At 38.9% G+C, this 18,316-nt stretch overlaps 1 protein-coding gene across 11 annotated transcripts in view; it reads right to left on the bottom strand.

The window, feature by feature from the left end:
• Tprg1 (tumor protein p63 regulated 1) overlaps positions 1-18,316 on the bottom strand; it is a 207,995-nt gene that overhangs the window by 108,149 nt on the left and 81,530 nt on the right. For 10 of the 11 annotated variants that reach the window (XM_076867499.2, XM_076867493.2, XM_076867491.2 and 7 more), the window contains one exon: positions 821-1,051. In XM_076867499.2, coding sequence (XP_076723614.1) covers positions 821-1,051 — 231 coding nt within the window. Of the gene's footprint in view, positions 1-820; positions 1,052-2,734; positions 2,764-4,925; positions 4,950-18,316 lie in introns of those variants that run through there. The other variant, XM_076867498.2, reaches the window with a different exon arrangement.

Genomic DNA, 18,316 nt, shown 5'->3' with positions numbered 1-18,316 from the left:
TATGTATGATATTAAGTTGAAAAACATTTTTTTCAACAAACGAATATTCCTTGCACAAGAAAATTACACCTCGAGGTCACAGTGCAATTCCCTAATTTTACCCCTAATTGATTATAGCTAACCACTACCTTTATTGACAAGAACATTGAAGCACTGAGAAAGAAGATTTTTTTAAAAAGCTCAAGAAGGAAAGTACCAGAAACCCACGAAGTACCTGATCCAGATGCAATAAATTTAAGACACCTTTTTACATCCAGTTAAAAGAGCCTCATCCTCACCCATTTACTACCCAGCTGTACTGCACTTCACAGGTGAGACAGCTCAGCTACAAACTACAGCTACAGACTTGAGATTTTAAAGTGCATACCCCCACAACAGAACAACAGTACCAAGCCTCAATCCTGGAGATTCAGCCTATTCCCAGAAACCCTTTTCCATTTCACAATCTATGTCTTTTTCCAAACAAACACCAGGTTCCCAGCTTTACATTCTAGCTGCTATATTATAGATTCACTCTGCATAAAACATTAGTTTTCTGAAGCCAGATTTAGCATGAACACAAGACTAAGGAACCAAAGATCCAAATCCTAGAGCAACTGTTTCTCCTTGATACTATCTGGGATGTCAAGAACAGACACTTAACTTTTCTGAAGTTTAGGTCCTTCATCTGTACAATGGGAATAAAGATATCTCCATCCTGATCATTGCTACTATTACATGAGAATAAAAGATAGTGCAACCACGTGGCAAGACTTGTGGCACACAGAAGGACATTAAGATTTTTTTTAAACAATTTTACATAGTATTTAAGAGCTTTTACCCTTGTAACGAAGTACTTCCGTGAGATATAAGGCTGGTGATAAGGATTGGGGCAAAGTGTTGATTTGGTCACACTTGACTGTCTTGAGATTTCCCTCCGCACAGGGGTCTTGTCTTGATCTCCCTCCTCCATGGACAGGTGATCAGCTTCAGAGGGCTCATCATCTCCCTCTTGCTTCAGAGACACTGGCTGGAATCCTTCAAAACTCCCAATTGTTGACATTTCTTCAGCCTAAAACGAGGGAAGAGAAGTCCTCTGGTTAGAAAAACGAGTCATCTGCGTCCTAGCTACAGCAAAATAGGCTATGATGGAAAAAAGACATTCTGGAAACTGTCAACACCCCACAGGTTAAATAAACAGGGGCACTAGTGGGTAAGCTCAATAACCCACACTTCTAACTACAATCCATGATCCCGCAGGACCTTTTAGCACAGCACAGAAGCAGGGGGCTTCTGCACAGAAAAAAAGGAAACTGCAAGTCTTCCATTTTCTCTTCTTTTAAAAAAATTATTTTATTTTATTTTAATTTTTTTTAAATATATGAAGTGGAATGCATTACAATTCTTATTACACATATACAGCACAATTTTTCATATCTTTGTTCATGCCAATTCATGCCTTTATACATGTAATTTGTTTTTGTTTGTTTGTTTGTTTACATTACAATGTGATGAACATCATTATCCACTTTCTTCTCTTTAATAAAGGAGATCAGAAGTTGATCTTAAGGAAGAGTAGTATGAAATAATTACCAATTTCTCTTCAAGATTTCATAGGATTGTTGCTTGAAAACTCACCAGATTGTAAGCTTATTTAAAATTTAGCAATTTATCTGTTTTGTGGGTAGTAAAAGGGCAAAAGATTACTTAAAATTGAGTAAAGTTTTTAAAATTTGCTAATTTTCTTCCAATACTAAAAATGTATTCTAAGGGAATAATGTAGACAACTGCCCAAAGACACACACACACACACACACACACACACGCACGCACGCACACACACACGCACACACACACACAAATGCATTTGTTTGTTCATCACATTATGTCTAATAGAAAAATATGGCATATAGTAGCAAAATGAAACATATAATATCATGTATAATACCAAAAATTTACAGTGAGACTTGAGTATCAATCAATACAGAATTGACCAAATAAAATGTTATGCCATATGATCAAATACAATACAATAATTAAAAAATGAGTATATATTGGTATCATGTAAAGATGTCCAAATTATGGGGAAAAATAAGTTATATGGGTAATGTTATTCAGCCTGTTAAAATCGTTTAGAAAGGAAGAAAATATTATAAATGATCTTGTATATGTATATACCTGCATGATGTGGCTGAAAACATCTGGAAAAAAAGTAAAACAGAATATTAAAAATAGTTATCTCCAGATGAAAGTGTTAGAGGTGCTTTTCATTTTCATGTCTCTGGATATTAGTAGTGATCATACATCATTTAAAATAAAAATAATAAATTTATTTCTATTTTGTAAATATAAAACAAACCAAAATAGAAGGCACACGTAAGCCTCATGAAATGTGTATCTGAAGCTGTATTTTCAAGCTGAGGCAGGAGGCCAATCATCCCTGATACCAACTCTACATGGAAGGTTTTGTGTCTCATTTCCCCATGTAACTGGGAATATATCGCTTTCTCAGTCCTGCCTCCCTGTTCTTAATCAAAGGTAGTTTTAATTCAACTTCCTTAATTCCCATGAAACACCCAAAAGTAAGAAAAAGCCCATACCCCCAAAAGTTTCCACTCTTGAACTTGGGCCTAACTACAGCATTCAACAGAAGTCAAAATAGCATGATCATCCAGTTTATTACCTAAACCTGGATACTTTGGCATTGAAAGGATACTGCTGTGTTGGAGTTACGGCTCAGTGGTAGAGCGCTTACCTAGCTCATGTGAAGCCCTGGGTTCAATCCTCAGCACCACACCAAAAAATAAATAAAGAAAATAAAGTTATTGTGTCCATCTACACAATTTAAAATATATTAAACTATATTTTAAAATATAAATTAAAATTACACACACACACACACACATATATAAATATATATATATATATATATATATATATATATATATATATATATATATATTTTTTTTTTTTTTTTTTTTTTTTAAGGGAACTGTTAGTAGTTATGCCTGAATGCGGCCGTAGACAGTCACCTTATGCGGTTGAGTGTAGAGAACACAGTCAGTTAGGGGAACCCACAAGGGGAAAATCTTCTGCAGTTTGCAATTTATTCTGCTTCTTCTGATCCTTCCAGCAACGCTGGAAGAGTTTTCTACTCTATCCTTGTGTTTCTGAGGACACGGGGTAGAGGGGTCCTACCCAGAGCACACTTGGAGAGCTGTGGCAGCACCTGGACTTCCAACCACACTGTGAGCCCAACATGTCCATCATGATGTCATGCTGTCCCTTAACAGGAGGGCTTTCCTTAGTTTCAGGTAATTTTTTAAAGTTAGATGTGCAAAAGGAAGAGATTGGCCTATAAGAATACAAGGGATGGAGAAGCAGGGAAATATAGTGGGAGTGTGGATGAGGGTGAGAGGCAGGGCTGGTGAGGCACCTTGGCCTTGCGGGCAGCTGAGCACCCTGTTTATGCAGGTCTGCCACCTCCACCTCCGCTACAGTGGGTGTTGGAAGGAAATGCCTTTCTAAAGTTCCCTATAACCTGTGAAAGAAGAAGGTTTGTGTCACTCGGGAAGGAAAGCCTGCTTCTGTATTTGTGCACTCTGTGAACACACGCCTAACAACAGACATCTGTGAAAGGCTCCTGTGCCTGGAAAACAGAGGGAGGATTTAATTAGCACCACTTCCTCTCCCTCAGGCTGTCTTCTCTGGAAACACTCCGGGAAGCTCAGCACTCTGAGACCAAGCTGTTTGAGATCCAGGAAAGAAGGAAACACTTAGCTCCATTTACATTCTTACAGCCATAAATAGTGGGAAAGTTAAGCACAGCCACCCAATCTAGAAGGATTCCAGCTCTACAACAATCAGGGGGAAGTTTTGGATGGACAAGGAATAAAATTCTTCAACAACTTTCCTGATGGGAGAGCAGGGCTGAGCCTCTAAGCGTCCCTCTCCGTTCCTCAGCCTTCTCTCCAGACAATTTTTTGATTCCCAGTTCAATAAACTGTCCTCTCTCCCTGCACAAATAGACTATATGAACTGAAATACTAAAAGCATATTGATACCAGTAACAAATCTGGCTCACATCAAATATTCCTCTGCTTTTGCAACAAACCCATGGAGAGCCATTTCACATTGAAAAAGACATTGCTTCATGAGATTCCCTATACATTTATCTTAGCATTTAGTGCCCAAGAGCAAAAACAGCACAATCTCATGGAAAATTAAAATGTCAGAGTTTAGAAAACACAAATGAGGTTCATACTTTTTCACTGAACCTTTTTATTCCTGGAAATTTGTGTAGTATAAAGTATCCTAAAGAAAGAAAATATTACAATATTGATAGCTCATTGTGGATGGTAATAAAAAATTTGAAATCAACTAACTGCCTAATGATCAGGGCTGGCTTAATATATCCAACTGATATTGTGTATACATTAAAAGGATAACAGGCATCAAATCTGCACCAGCATGACAATAAAGATCATATCTTCTTGAGTTAAAAAAAGCAAAAACCAAAAAATGTTATCTGGTAATGATCATTGGAATAAAGTCTAGAAGGGAAATATTTAGATTTATTGAGGTTATGGAATTGTGAGTGAAATTAAACCACAGTCGTGCTGATTTCATAATTTAAAAAAAAGTATAAGTAAAGGCCAAATAAATCCCGAAAGAAGAGCCACCTTCACTTCAATCAGACAAAAAAACTCAGTATTTTTCAGTTGCCAGAAAATTCAGAGCTAAGTTTAATGTAGTATTTCAGTAAATAGCTTATTTCCAGGTTCTGGTCTAAGTATAACCATCTTCTTTTATATATGACTTCATTTATCTCACTGTGACTTTTTCTAATAGCATTTCAGAAGCATGTAGGGCATAAATAATACATAAAGATTCTTGTCTAGTACTTCTCAAATATTGGAACAGACCCATTGAGACAAAGGACTTACCCAAGGTCACACAGCACCTTAGAATCAAACCATGAAAGCAGATTGCTAGTTTTCAGGACTCTCACTGTTCTTTCCTATTTGTCTAGTTGCAGCTTTAGAAGAACAGCAGAGGCGTGACCATCAAACGCATGCCTTGGCAAACCAGAGGCACTTTGGCAGGTCTGAGGCCAGTCAGGGAGCAGGGCCCCTTTGCAGCTTCTTCCGCATCACTAGCCCCCAAACCCATGCGGCAAGATGAAGCCTTTCTCCTTCCCCAGAACCAAGCTGGCACATCCATTAGGCCCAGGAAGCACAGAGCCTGGGGCTCACAAAGGTTTTGGGAGCCCACCAAATGTTTTACCTTATTTTAAAATCAGAAGGGAAAAAAATAACTTTTATGATCAAAAAACATTTTAATTTTTTTCTCACATTAAAAAAAGTAAAATTTGTAAGGTACTACAAACCTAATACATTTTGACTAAGAGAGAACAAATACAAAATATTAGACTAAAGCCACAAAAACGCAATTTTTAATGTTGATATTATTACAAGGAAAAGGCTCAAAAAGGCAAAAGGCCCAAGGAGACAACAATGAGGCCCTGACTCGAATCTACACCACTCCTCAGATTTCCCACTTAATTTCCCATTCTGGATCTCCACCTCAGATCTTCCGAAGGAAAACCCTCCCCACCCCTCTCATCCGAAGCTTTCCTGTCTCCCCCAAAGCTGCTGCTCCACCACATACTGAAAGATTTCTGTCCTGTAGACAAGCCACACCATCATCAGATGATTCTTTTTTCTCTTTTAAAATCAAAGACACATCTAGCATACTTGTCCCCCAGTAAATACTTGCTTCCCAGGGAAGCAGATGAATAAAAAAAGCAGATGAATAAAAAAGTTCTGAGAACAACTAATTAGATTAAAAAGAGTAGCCAGCCACACTCACTAGCCAGGACTTGAGTCAGAGGCAAAGTAAATGAGGTTTGGGAATTTTTCCTCCCTCTCCCTGGAATTCCAAAAGGAACGGTTTGGATATAACAGAAAGTATCATAGTTCAGATTTAAGAAAACAAGATTGACATTAAACAGAGATGCTGGTAAAATTCAGAGCTGTTTCTCGGTGAACTATATAATGGCTCTGCGGTTTGCCAGTCTCCATTTCCTCAGCACTACCTGACATCTAGTTTTCAGGAATCCTTCTTGGATCCTTGTCAATTTGGCCTTCCTAGTATTTCCCTGGAAAGGACAAAAGAGCCTATCTTGTTCCCTCCAGTCCTGTTATAAGGCAATGTCACCACCCATGAACTCAGAGACAGGGCTCAAAGGCCTTACTTCCTAACACTGTTGCTTGGGGGATTGAGTTTCAACATAATATTGGAAGTACACAGACATTTTGACCATCGCATCCACCCTTTACAAATAAGAAAACTGAGGCCCCAAAGGGGTATGTCTCTCTCCTGAGCTCCTTAAAAATGAGTTAAAAAAAAAAGTATGAAATTACAAACATCATCGGGCTGAAAACCTTGTACCCACAGGTATATTTGTGGAAAGACCAGAAACTTAGAAAAGTCTATGGCTTATTAACAAGAATTATTCCCCTTTTGCAGGTGGACTGTGTGGGTGGAGGGATGGAAGTTAATTCTTGTGACCTGGGTTGCTTTCAAAGATATCAACTGTGTTTTTGAATGATGACATCTCTACAGACATGAAGGGGTTAACCGTTCTCAAGGCACATCCCCAGAATAAGAATCTACTTTTAATTTTGACATTTTATAAAGGTAAAATATGTGAATTTATGTGTGCAGCCTTTCCTGAGTCTCTGTGAGAACAGCCAAGGCATGTGTGGTGGATAAACAATACTCTAACACCTTGTAACTCTCCAGCAAGCCCACTTCTGTGCCAGCTGAGATAAGGAAACTGGCAAACAAGTCTTCCCAATTTCACATCGTGTGTATTAGTGATCATATGCCACCAGGGATGCTCTGTGCCCTGAGGGGACGCTAAGTCGAGGGAGGCTCTTCTCTTCCAGCTCCTCCTGGGTCAGGCAGGGCCCTCTGCTCTGCCTCCAGTGCTCGAATTCAGCAGCAGCGGGGGAAGAGGAGAGCATACAGGGCCAGGCTGAGAACCAGGAGTCCCACTCCCTCACTCAGGGTGACCCTGGACAGGTTGCTTCATTGAGAGGTTGCTCCTCTCTGTACTGCAGGCTTGTGGGGCCAGACTTGATGGTTTCTCAAATGTTGCTTCTGAAAACTGCTCCTGAGGACAACCTGAGGAGTGAATAGGTGGGCTTTCCAGTCACCAAACCCATTTTGGTCAAAGAGGATCTATTTTTATCTGTTACATAATTTCTGCTGCTTTCATATGGGTTTGGCCGGGGGGGAGTCAAGTTTGAAAGCTGTTGAACTAAATTATCCCTAAATTTTCTTTTGGCTCAACAAATGACTCCTCAAGATTTACTCCAAATATTACAAGCCCACAAGGACTGCTCAAATTTGGTCTTCCTGTCTCATCTTCATGATGCGAGTCCAACAGAGCCGTTTTCTTGACATTCAAACATTGTGGGGTCAGAGGAAGGGAATCGTGATGATCACCATGAATTTGGGTCCCCATTGTGAAGATTGTGGGGTGTTGTCCTCTGAATATCTTCTAACTCAGTTGGAAATCTACATTATCAGAGCTGCTACAGACACTGAGAGGGATGAGTAGAATGTGTAACCAGCCAAGGCCAGAGACAGACTAAAGCCTAGATAATGAGCCTTGCTTTGGGGAAGGAAAGAATTTAGAAGTCTGCTGAGATCCTCACACTAGGTTAACTTTTAGAGTGGTTTCCTTTAAAAAAAAAGATAATATTGATCCCTGAGATGAATGTTCCTACACATTTCCACGAACACTTCTACCTTCCACCCTTTATGGATTTTGACAACATCTGAGCTCCTGGCTCCTGTGATATTGATCACATTGCTTGTTTTCACCATTTCCTCTCCTGTCTTCACTCCTGTTCTATCTTCACTTCCAGCAACTGCCGAAACTATGCCACACCATTTTCATAGCCCAGCATTTAGTGTGGGCAACGTTCAGAGTGGGCACCAAGTATGAGCTTCTCAAATAGATGTCCTGCTTGTTTTTCTGCTGTGTCTGAGATCTGAAGGGCACAGTGGTGCTGTAAATGTCTATGAACTGAGAAACAAAGTCCTGTGTGAAAGCACCCGGGAGCATCTTCTATATGCACTTCCTCTGATGCAGACACTCAAAGAAACTCAAGCCGGAGACTCTAATCTGTAGAAGGCCATAGTCTAGTGGGGGCGAGAGAACATAAGCATTTTTCCAGTCTTTCCTGGTACAACTATGACAGGAGGATGAGCACACAGTGAAAACAGAAGATGGGAGTAACAGTGGTGGGAGGAGAGAGGGGGTGGAGAGGTGTGAGAAAGGCACCTCGGAACTGACAGCGTCTTAGACGATGGGTGGACACACATTCCAGGCAAAGGTGTGAGAAGGAGAGGAAGGTGTGTTCCAGGATGGCAGATAATATGGTTTGTGTAACCAATATGTCCGCTTCCCACATCCAATCCCTACTCCCTGAAGAGCTGGTTACACTTGGTGAAAAATACCATACTCTGGTAGAACATGAATCTGAAATCCTCCTAATACCTCCTCCATATTCCCTTTTCTCTGCTGTTACTCCTCTCTGCCTGTTGGGATAGTTCGCCCACAGTAAAACTCAAAGGCAGGTTCTGGCTCAGTGGGGTAAGGAACATACTTTCAGGCAGGGGTCATAGATAGCTCAGTGGTAGAGCACTTGCCTATCATGCACGAAGCCCTGAGTACACACACACACACACACACACACACACACACACACACACAGAAGACGCTTGCCTTCAGAATTTCAGGGGGTTAAGCACTTCATTGCAGATTTGGAGAGGTCATGGAGAGGTGAGTCATATTTGTGTATACTCCAACATTACATCATCTATTTTTCACTTCTCTCTCTCCAGAGTAATACATTCTTTCTAATTTGCGTGTTTGTTATTTAAAATATCTGTCTCACTCTTATAACCCATTTTTCTCAGATTCTCCCTTTCATATCCCCACAATGATAAATTCTGGTTGCCATTAACACAAAACTGCACAAGGATTATTGAGTTAGAGGTGATTCAGCAGAAGATATATCTGATACGGTATAAAAAAAGCCACCCTATAAACCAACATAGGGTGGAGTGACTTATATTAGGCAACAAAATTGTCCCACTTTGCAATTGGTCTGACCATTTGTAAAGCAGTAGCCTTACTGGGAAGAGAATAATGACTAAATCACCAGATTCTGTCTCCCATACACATACAAAAGAGACAGAAAGAATAAAACATAAAAGCAATATGCAAGGACCTAACCAGGATAAAACACTTGTCTTGTTGATATACTTTAGAGTACTGTGAAGTCTCAAATTTTCTCCATATACAAGTGCAAAAAAGGAGCCCAGAAAAAAATGAAAGCCAACCAAGGCCATCCTTGGCCAAACCTGCCAAGGCCAACCATGAGACCTGCAGCAGTTCTTTTCTTCTCTTTCCAAAGTCAATAAGACCCCTGATTTTGTATCTACTGATTCCAAATCTAGATGATGACAACGCTTAGAAATTAGAACAAGGTTCTTTCCCTGCTATTGGGACATCTCAGAGGGTGTATGGATCGTTGCCTAACTAGGATTACTATCTTTAGCATTAATTCTGTGTCACGTAGGAGCAGGAAAAACATACCACAACAAGATGCTCCTGGTTGGGAGCTTTAAGGAATTTGCTCCAGAACCTAAGTTTCCTGTTAAGCCAACTGTCACTTCTCACATTTAATAAAATTAAAGGAAAAAACATTAATCCAAATGCTAATGATACAGCATTCCCCCATAATTAAAACTACAGTCTTAATTATTTTAATAATAAAATTTTATTTTATTAATAAACATTTTAATCAAGTATGCCATGTACTCAAATAATGATAAATGAGCAGATCTCTGTATCCTCTTGGGACAAGCATGCAACCACCACACAGGTCAAGGGATAGATACCACAGTCATTGCACATTGACAGAATTGTTGTTGTTGCTTTTTAAAATATATTTTTAGTTGTTGAGAGACATTTATTTGTTTGTTTGTTTATTTATTTGGGGTGCTGAAAGTCAAACCCAGCACTCCACCACTAAGCTACAACTCTAGCCCAGCATTGTTTTTTGCAAAGTGAATACTTGCACAATTTTACATGGTAGAAGCCAAGAGTGCTGCTAGGCATTTTAGATGTCACCTCAATCAACATCATCCCTTTACAAATAAGAAATCAGTTCCTAAGAAGGGATCAGGGAAGTGACTTACCTTAGGTCACAAAGCAAATTAAAGGAAGCACCAAGCCTTTAGGCTCCTCTCTCCTGTTCTGACTGCCACAAATTCCCAGGAAGTTTTGGCTGGCCTTCAGAGCAAGAGAAACCTGTTTGTTCTCCATGAGGACTTTTTTTTCCCCATGAGTCTAAGGTTAGCTAGCTCTCTCCTGTGACCATAAAGTCAGACTCTGAGCAGCTGTCTTGAAGGCACCACTCAAATCTGAGTCAAACCATCACTTATTCTATTAGGGCACCTGGCATATATACAGATAATACTTAAGTGAATTAATGAAAACATGCTTCATTAACTTCAGCAGATACTTTTTTAATTCCCCCTCTTCCATTTGCATGAGAAGATTTTGACCCATAACCTGTAAGACGACCTTCCTTTTTTCTAAGGAGGTGTCCACACAGATGTGAGGGACCACTAACATTGTTACATGAGGAATAATAGAGGAACTACAGAAATTCAATTGAGAAGACAGAAAATGTACAGGACACTGATGACTCCCTTTCAAGTGTCAAAAGGCTTGCCATAAAGAAAGACCATATTTGTTCCATCTGACCTTCGAAAGCACAAGAAGGATGAATGGACCTCTAGCATCTCATGACCAAGTTTCTCAAAAAAATCATTCACCCCCACTCTGTTTTCATCCATGGTTTTCATTCACGCTGTAATCAACAGCAATCTGCTTCTCAGCCTCAGAAGACCTTTTTCAACAAAGTTCTTGTGACTGAAACTAGTGGCTGCGCTCCATGCTATGTCTTCTTTCTTTGTCCCCCTCAATGCTGCTGATGGTTGTATCGACCCTGAAATTCTCATATCCTTTTGTTCCTTGGGACTGCCAGTTCCCAGTTGTTTTCTTTCTACTTCTGTGTTCATGGCTTATAGCTTCCATCATGACAACCTACTGCTCATATGCCAATGTTTTTCAGAGCACACTACTGATGCTCTCATCTCCTTCATTCTCCTTGTTTAACTACAATCTCTAAATCTCTGACCCCTGCACCTGTGTCTCCAGTCAGCTCTCTCTTCCAAACTACAAATCATCTCTACAAAACTCAGTTTAGTCATATCACTTTGGTTGACCAACAGGAACTTCCAATTAATCATATTCAAAAAAGAACTTATCTTTAAGATTTCTTATACCCTCTATAAACTTTTTCCTCTGTATTCCAATCTCAGTGAGGGAGACCACAGCTGTACACCTCCAAAGACCAGAAAATTCTCTGATGCTCTCTTCTTTTCCAATCCTAACCAACCTGTTAGTTCATTACCTTTGTATTCCTCAATAACTACTAAACTCTCTACTTTGCTCCATTTCTATTGCCCACAGCCCCTACTTCATCTCTTGAGGATCATTATAAAGGCATTCTTACCAGCACCCCAACAATTTTACTCTGATTTATATAGCACACAGCAGAAAGTAAGTCTTCCAAAAATACAAACCGATTGTGCTCTCTTAACCCCCAATGGTCCTTACTATACTCTGAATAAAACCTGAGTTCCTAGGCAGGGTCAGTTCATGATCTGCACCTCTACCTACCAGCACAGGCTCATGTCTCACCAAGTGTTTCCCCTCCCTTTCTTTCTCCCATCTCTCCTGCCCTGCCTCAGCACTCATACTCTTGGCTTCAGACATACTCTTTTATTAGTAGGTACACAAATTTACCAAGCTCCTTCTCATTTTCTTTACCCCATAGCTCCCTCTGTTCTTCTCATCTCAGCTTAGACAGCAGCTAGAGGCTACCTCCATTAATCTCATCTCATCAGTCAAGTACCTTCCACCATGTAGCCTTGTAGATTATCCCTACCCTGCAGAGTTCTTACACTGCATGAAGTTAGCTTGTCTGAAATTTCTCACTCTTCCCACTAGGCCATGAGGTCTTAGATGATAGCAGTGGGCTTCCATATACTGTGGTATCCTTAGCACCAGCTAGAGCACAGAGAATGCATTCATTATGTACTAGCTGAGCAAACAAGTCTGTAATAAATATCTTCACTCTGTGGAGCATCCATGATAGAAAATACAAAGGGACAGCCAGGTGAAGTGGAAGGTACCTGGAATCCCAGAGGCTTATGTGGGAGAGTCACCCTGACTTTGAGGCTAACCTGGGCAACTTAGTGAGACCCTATCTCAAAAAAAGAGAAAAAAATAAATAAATTTGAAGTTCTTTCATCTAGATCTAGCTCAGAATATACCAGTTCCCAGAAGCTTAGCATGAATGGAAGTTTAGAAATATGAATGTACTATGTTCTCTGGCACAATGATCTTCTATCAGCTGGTTCTCCGTTTACTGCCTGAGATTGGGCTGAATGAGTATAGAAAAACTGAGCATGGGAAGAAACCACACCCTCATTTGTGAATGCATAACCCTTTGTGCAGCTCAGCACAGTGCACCTGTCCACAGAGGATATTCTAGAAGGCATATACTCCAGAGACAGAAGCACCAAGAAAACATTCACATCACCTAAAACAACCCTAAGGGGTAAATATGAATCTCAGAGCCTTTTCTCAGAGCACATCTAGGAATGGAGGAAACAGAGAGGAGGCTTACCTTGGAATCAATGGGCAACGTTCAGAAGAAGGCATTAAAAGGGTAGAAAGAGACCAGAAAGGAAAGCAAGCCTAGGGTCTTAAAAATAGATACCGCTAACTTCTCATTTTGTTTGACATTATAACTGAGGGATAATTTGGGTTGTAATAGTGAACCATACATTAAACTCTTGAAACACTGAATGCTCAACAAGACAGCAAATCAGACGAAATAATTAGCTATAAGAATGTGTTAAAATAATATCATTCTGAGGCTACTTTGACCCATTTCCACATCACTTGCGGGAGGAGGTTAACACTTGAAAGCCAGCCTGTTCTACAAGATGCCAGAAAGATTTAAATGAATCCAAAGAGCTCCACCCAGGGAGAGAAAAGGCAGGAGAGCCAGAGCAATAGACAGCTTCTGGTAAAATAATGATGCGCAGAACACAAAGACGGAGGAGGACAGTAGTTCTGCTCTAAGAGTGGCATTTAGATTCATTCTAAGATGAGTTTTAAAAGGTGGACAGTTCAGGATGCTAAAAAGTAAAAGCTAATAAATAGCTTTATATTTTTTTGCTGAAGACTGTGTAAGAAGCATAGATACACAACAATGACTGTCAAAAAATGGCCTTTTTCATTCCATTGTTTTGCTACAAAGTGAAAACAACAAAAACACAATGCATATAATATAATTATATATGTACATACATGCATAAATATGGCCAGAATATTAGGAAATAAGGAAAGATGTATGTTTTTGTGTATCCTGCCACAACTATTGTTAAAACAATAAGCCACAACAGCCAGTGTACATGTAGAATGAGTGTCCTGAGAAAATTATAATGCCTGCCTGAGGAGTGGACACAATCCAAACACAATACTCACATGGATGGAAATGCCACAGTGAAACTTGCCAGTTTGTACAACCAATATGTGTTTTTGAAAAGAATGTATGCCCAAGATATTCACAGGCCCTTACTTCTGTGAATGTCTGTCTATCTCTAGGCTGCTTACTGGGGAGAGAAAACACTTGGATTTGATCAGTTCTTTTGTAAATATATGACTTTGATCACAAAGTGACTAAGAGAGATGTAGGAGTAGGAACCATGGAAAGATCAATGGAAGTACTCCTTACACAGAATGGTCAGTACTGCCATCTTCATGTGTCACATGTACATGCTTATAATAACCTCTCCTTTTTGCATTTTTATTTATATATGACAGAAGAATGCATTACAATTCTTATTACATATATAAAGCACAATTTTTCATATATCTGCTTGTATACATAGTATATTCACACCAATTAGTGTCTTCACACCTATACTTTGGATAATAATGATCATCACATTCCACCATCATTAATTACCCCATGATAACCTCTCCTTCATCTACAAAAATGTACACATTGGTGCTGACCCTCTTTACATGATTTTTGTGAAGGTCAAATGGAAAATGTGAAAGCACTTGGTAAGGAATAAAATGTCTTGATCTTGCATGTTTTGAAGAGCCCTTTGCATTACCATAGAAGTAGGAGGCAACAAAATAACCTCTGAGCAGAGGCTCCTGGCAGTCCCTGAAAAACGCCAAGGGTAAAGCGAGGCTTCCCCTGCATTTATGGAAGGCGAATTACTATCCTGATGAGGTTAAAACTACTAGCAAGCTGGTGAGGTGATGATAGGAAGGAGAGGCAGTGTGTTTATACCAGGGTTGTGCCAAGTCTTTCCAAAAGGCAATGTTCCTCCTAGTCCAGGGTTCTAGAGAGAAGGTGATACCCAGACTCAAGTGCACTCTGTTGATTGCTGCCTCTAGAGCACGGAAGAGAAGCAACAAAACATCTGTGCTCACGTAACATGGCCTGTTTGTGAATGGAGACATCAAGTGACTGAATAAGGTTGACCACTCCCTAGCCTTCTCTTTTTACATAGGTATGACCAAAACTGGGCTGGTCCACAGTATTATGGTTTGTAAAAGTAGCAATAATGTCTTATTTATAATTAATGTATAATACCAGAAAATTTAAAACAAGCTGTAGTTTAAGTCAAATATTATATAGTCATAGTAACTAATATACAAATGTAGTAGAACAAAATCTGTGGAAAATACTTTTAAACCAAGAAATAAAATAGGACACAGCACATAGTATGGCTCTAAATTTTATAAAATAAAATACAGATGTATGTAAAAGAATGTTTAGGAGGACACACATCAAAATGTTAATACTGGTTTTCTCTGAGTAGTGAGATAAGAAATTATTTGTCCCTTAATTATTATTTTTCTAATTTTCTACAAAGAAAATGTTCTACAGAATATTAAAAGAGCAAAAAGATTATTCTAGTAAAAGTATTTGAAAAAATGAAAGGTTATTTTTTAAGCACCCACATTTTTATTGCAGACATTCTTTCCAGCCCCTGACATTAAGGAAAAAGAATTCTGTTTCATACAGAAAATACATCAAAATTTGGCTATCAGAAAATCTCCAAAACTCCAAGTCAGAAGAAGACTAAAATTAATACCCACAGACAGACCATTTCTCATGCATGGATGGATGTCTTAGTTAAGGATTATCAGGCAGTGGATTTCATCTGCCCACTGATATGTAAAAGCTACATTCAGGAAACAAAATCAAAGAAGTTCTGAGAGATGGAGAAATATGGTGTCTCTTGGGCAAGACTTTTCTCACAACAAGTTATGAAACAGCTATGGAGGCCAAGAAGTTACAAACCTGTTATGTAAATGCATGAGGGAAAAGGGAGGGGGAAGGCTTGTCTTAGGTAAGTCCAATGAACTTCCAATGAACACATCCTCTGAGAATGAAGTCCTTTAGTCACAGAAGGACTGCATCACGATTTGGCAGAAGTTCTTGTTTTCACAGAAAAAGTCATATCCAGCAAGTGATGTGAAAGAGAAAGAAGAGAGGCCTGGGAGAAAAGGTCGTAAAGGAGGATTATTGAAGGGAGAGATTTCACAGACCTTTCTTCGAACTTAGGCCTCAACAGAAGCCAGGATCAAAAAACACTGGGATAAAAGAGATTAGCAGGCAATATCTAATTCTTTCCTCCTTTATTGTGCTAAAGAGTTAGAAGTCATATCATAGCCCACCTTTCTCTAAGAAGTCAGAGTAAGATGTCTGACCAATGTCCCAACACGTATCACTAAATGTCCTTCATGCCTTCTAACACTTTAGTGAGTCTTCTGACTTCAGGGTTTCTCTCTGAGATGCATCTTCACTGTGGTAGAGATGACATTATTTATATTGTTTTGAACATAGCTCTTTCTTTCATCGTTTGTTTTTATTTCCTTGCCTTTTGCAAAACTTCAGTTTTTGTCTGTTTCCTACTGTGGCCCCTCCATGAGCTGCTTAGTACAAGAGGCTAAACTATACAATTCAGCTTCCTCCACTGGAGCTTGAAAGATGCCTTTTCTTCTGATTTAAACACACTGTGTTGGTGATGTATTAAGTTCACTCACCTACAACTCAAAAGACACAAGTGTCAGGAAAATTAATTAAGCCAATCCTTTCACAAGATAATGGACAGAGCAGTAAGACATAAATTGATTCATTTCATGCAATCAATATCTTTATCAGGAAATAGACTGGCATAACAGAAAAAGCTTTGGGATCAGACCTGGGTATGAATCTAGGATGTACAGCTTACAGCTTCCTGGGGTTAGACAGCAATTAAAATTCCTTAGATTCAGTTTTCTCAAATTTGAAATATACCCAAAATATACCTTGCAGAATACTGTAAGAATTGGGCTAATAGATCTAAAGATCTAGAAATGCTCCTAAAATACAGTATGGATTCAAAGCATAGTTTTAAAGTTAAGCAGGGAAAGGAAGGCTAGAAGGAGTATAACAATTAACTGAGTTTATGTGAGAAGAACCTGTAAACAATTGGGAGCTGAGTACATGAAATTTAATAAAGATGGGAAAAGCCTGAAGTAGCAAGAGTCAGAAATTCTTGGTTCAAAATTAAGCCACGTCTCTTCTCTGATCATCATTTTTCCTGGTTTTGTTGTTGTTGTTGTTATTTCCCTGTGTACTGGCAGTATATTGAACTACTTGGACATCAGTTTCCCTCCAACTCTGTTAGCCTAGGACTTTACATGGGCCCGGATAGAGCCTCTATTTCAAACCAACTTGAGGAACTAAAAGGTCATTTACAAGTGAAAATAACAAGACTAAAAGGGCTGAAATATATCTGCATCTTCTTTAACTCATAAAAAGTCACATTTTCTAGTCCTTGGTTATATGTTTGTAGAAATTTATATCTTTAACTGCAACAGGAAGAGGAAATCAATAAAACCAAATTACTAGATTTTTTTTTTGGGGGGGGGTTGATTATTTAATTCAACAAGCAAGAAACACTGCAAGGTAAGAACAATATGTCTGGTTTCATTGGCTGTTCCAGCCAACCAATGGGGATCCTGCGAGGACCAAGCTTTCTACCCTAAGGTTTTGTCCAGATAGTCCTAGTCAACTGAAGTGGAATTTCCTTCCCAGCACAACTAAACACAGCACTGTAGGCCATTTCCTTTTCTCCACTCTCTGAACAAAACAGCCACAGCCTCCTGAATCCCTTTACATAGTAAAAGCTGCCATAGGGAAATCATGTCATCCAGCACAAGGATTTTGATCTTTGTCCCTTCATTATGCTACTGTAGTTCAATGATAAATAAAAAATACATCATCTTGTATGGAGTATAGAACCCAGTAAGGAGGGAGAATTAATTAAGCATCTCTCAACTCAAATCAGAGAAACTTAAAATTAAAGTTTCACACTATGTATTATCCATAACCATAGTATAATATAATGCAACACTTAGAAATCATATTTTAAGACAATTAAATGTAGATAAAGACTCACAGAATAATGCTAAATGAAAAAAGTAGAGTCTTAAACTACACATACCCCATGGTTTTATTGTGAGAACCTCAAGAATAAATAAATAAGCAAAAAAAAATATTAGAACTGACAAACTGAAGTGTCCAATTGGGCTTATCCTGGGAGAGGGAGGTAATAAAACATGTAGAATAATCTTGTAAATATGTATTGACACTAAGACATATATTATTGTGAAACAAAATGCATACTACAAAATATTATATTAAAAATGACCCATTTATGATCAGAAGTACACATACTAAAATGTTATGAATGATTATTTCTGCATAACAGGGTGAAGGATGATTTTTGTTTTCTTCTTTATACTTTTCCAAATCTTCTGGTGTTTTTCACACTAAGCACACATTATTCTTATAACTGAGGGGAGGAATTTTTAAAAATATTGATTCAAAGAGGTGAACCGAAAGATGTAAAGCTATGGGTACAGAAGTTGATAAGTAAACAAGGAATCATAGAAGTCCCATTTAAGGTAATAGTGATTCAAGGAGCTTAGAAGGCTACATCTAGGTCAGAGGTCACATTCATGATTTGATGACGAGGATAACCAAGATAACAGGCAAAAGCTACTACTGCATTGATAGATGTTTACTCATAGGGA

Source organism: Callospermophilus lateralis, chromosome 10 (genome assembly GCF_048772815.1).
Source record: "Callospermophilus lateralis isolate mCalLat2 chromosome 10, mCalLat2.hap1, whole genome shotgun sequence".
Lineage (NCBI taxonomy): Eukaryota > Metazoa > Chordata > Mammalia > Rodentia > Sciuridae > Callospermophilus > Callospermophilus lateralis.
This window is presented reverse-complemented; position numbering and strand designations above follow the sequence as displayed.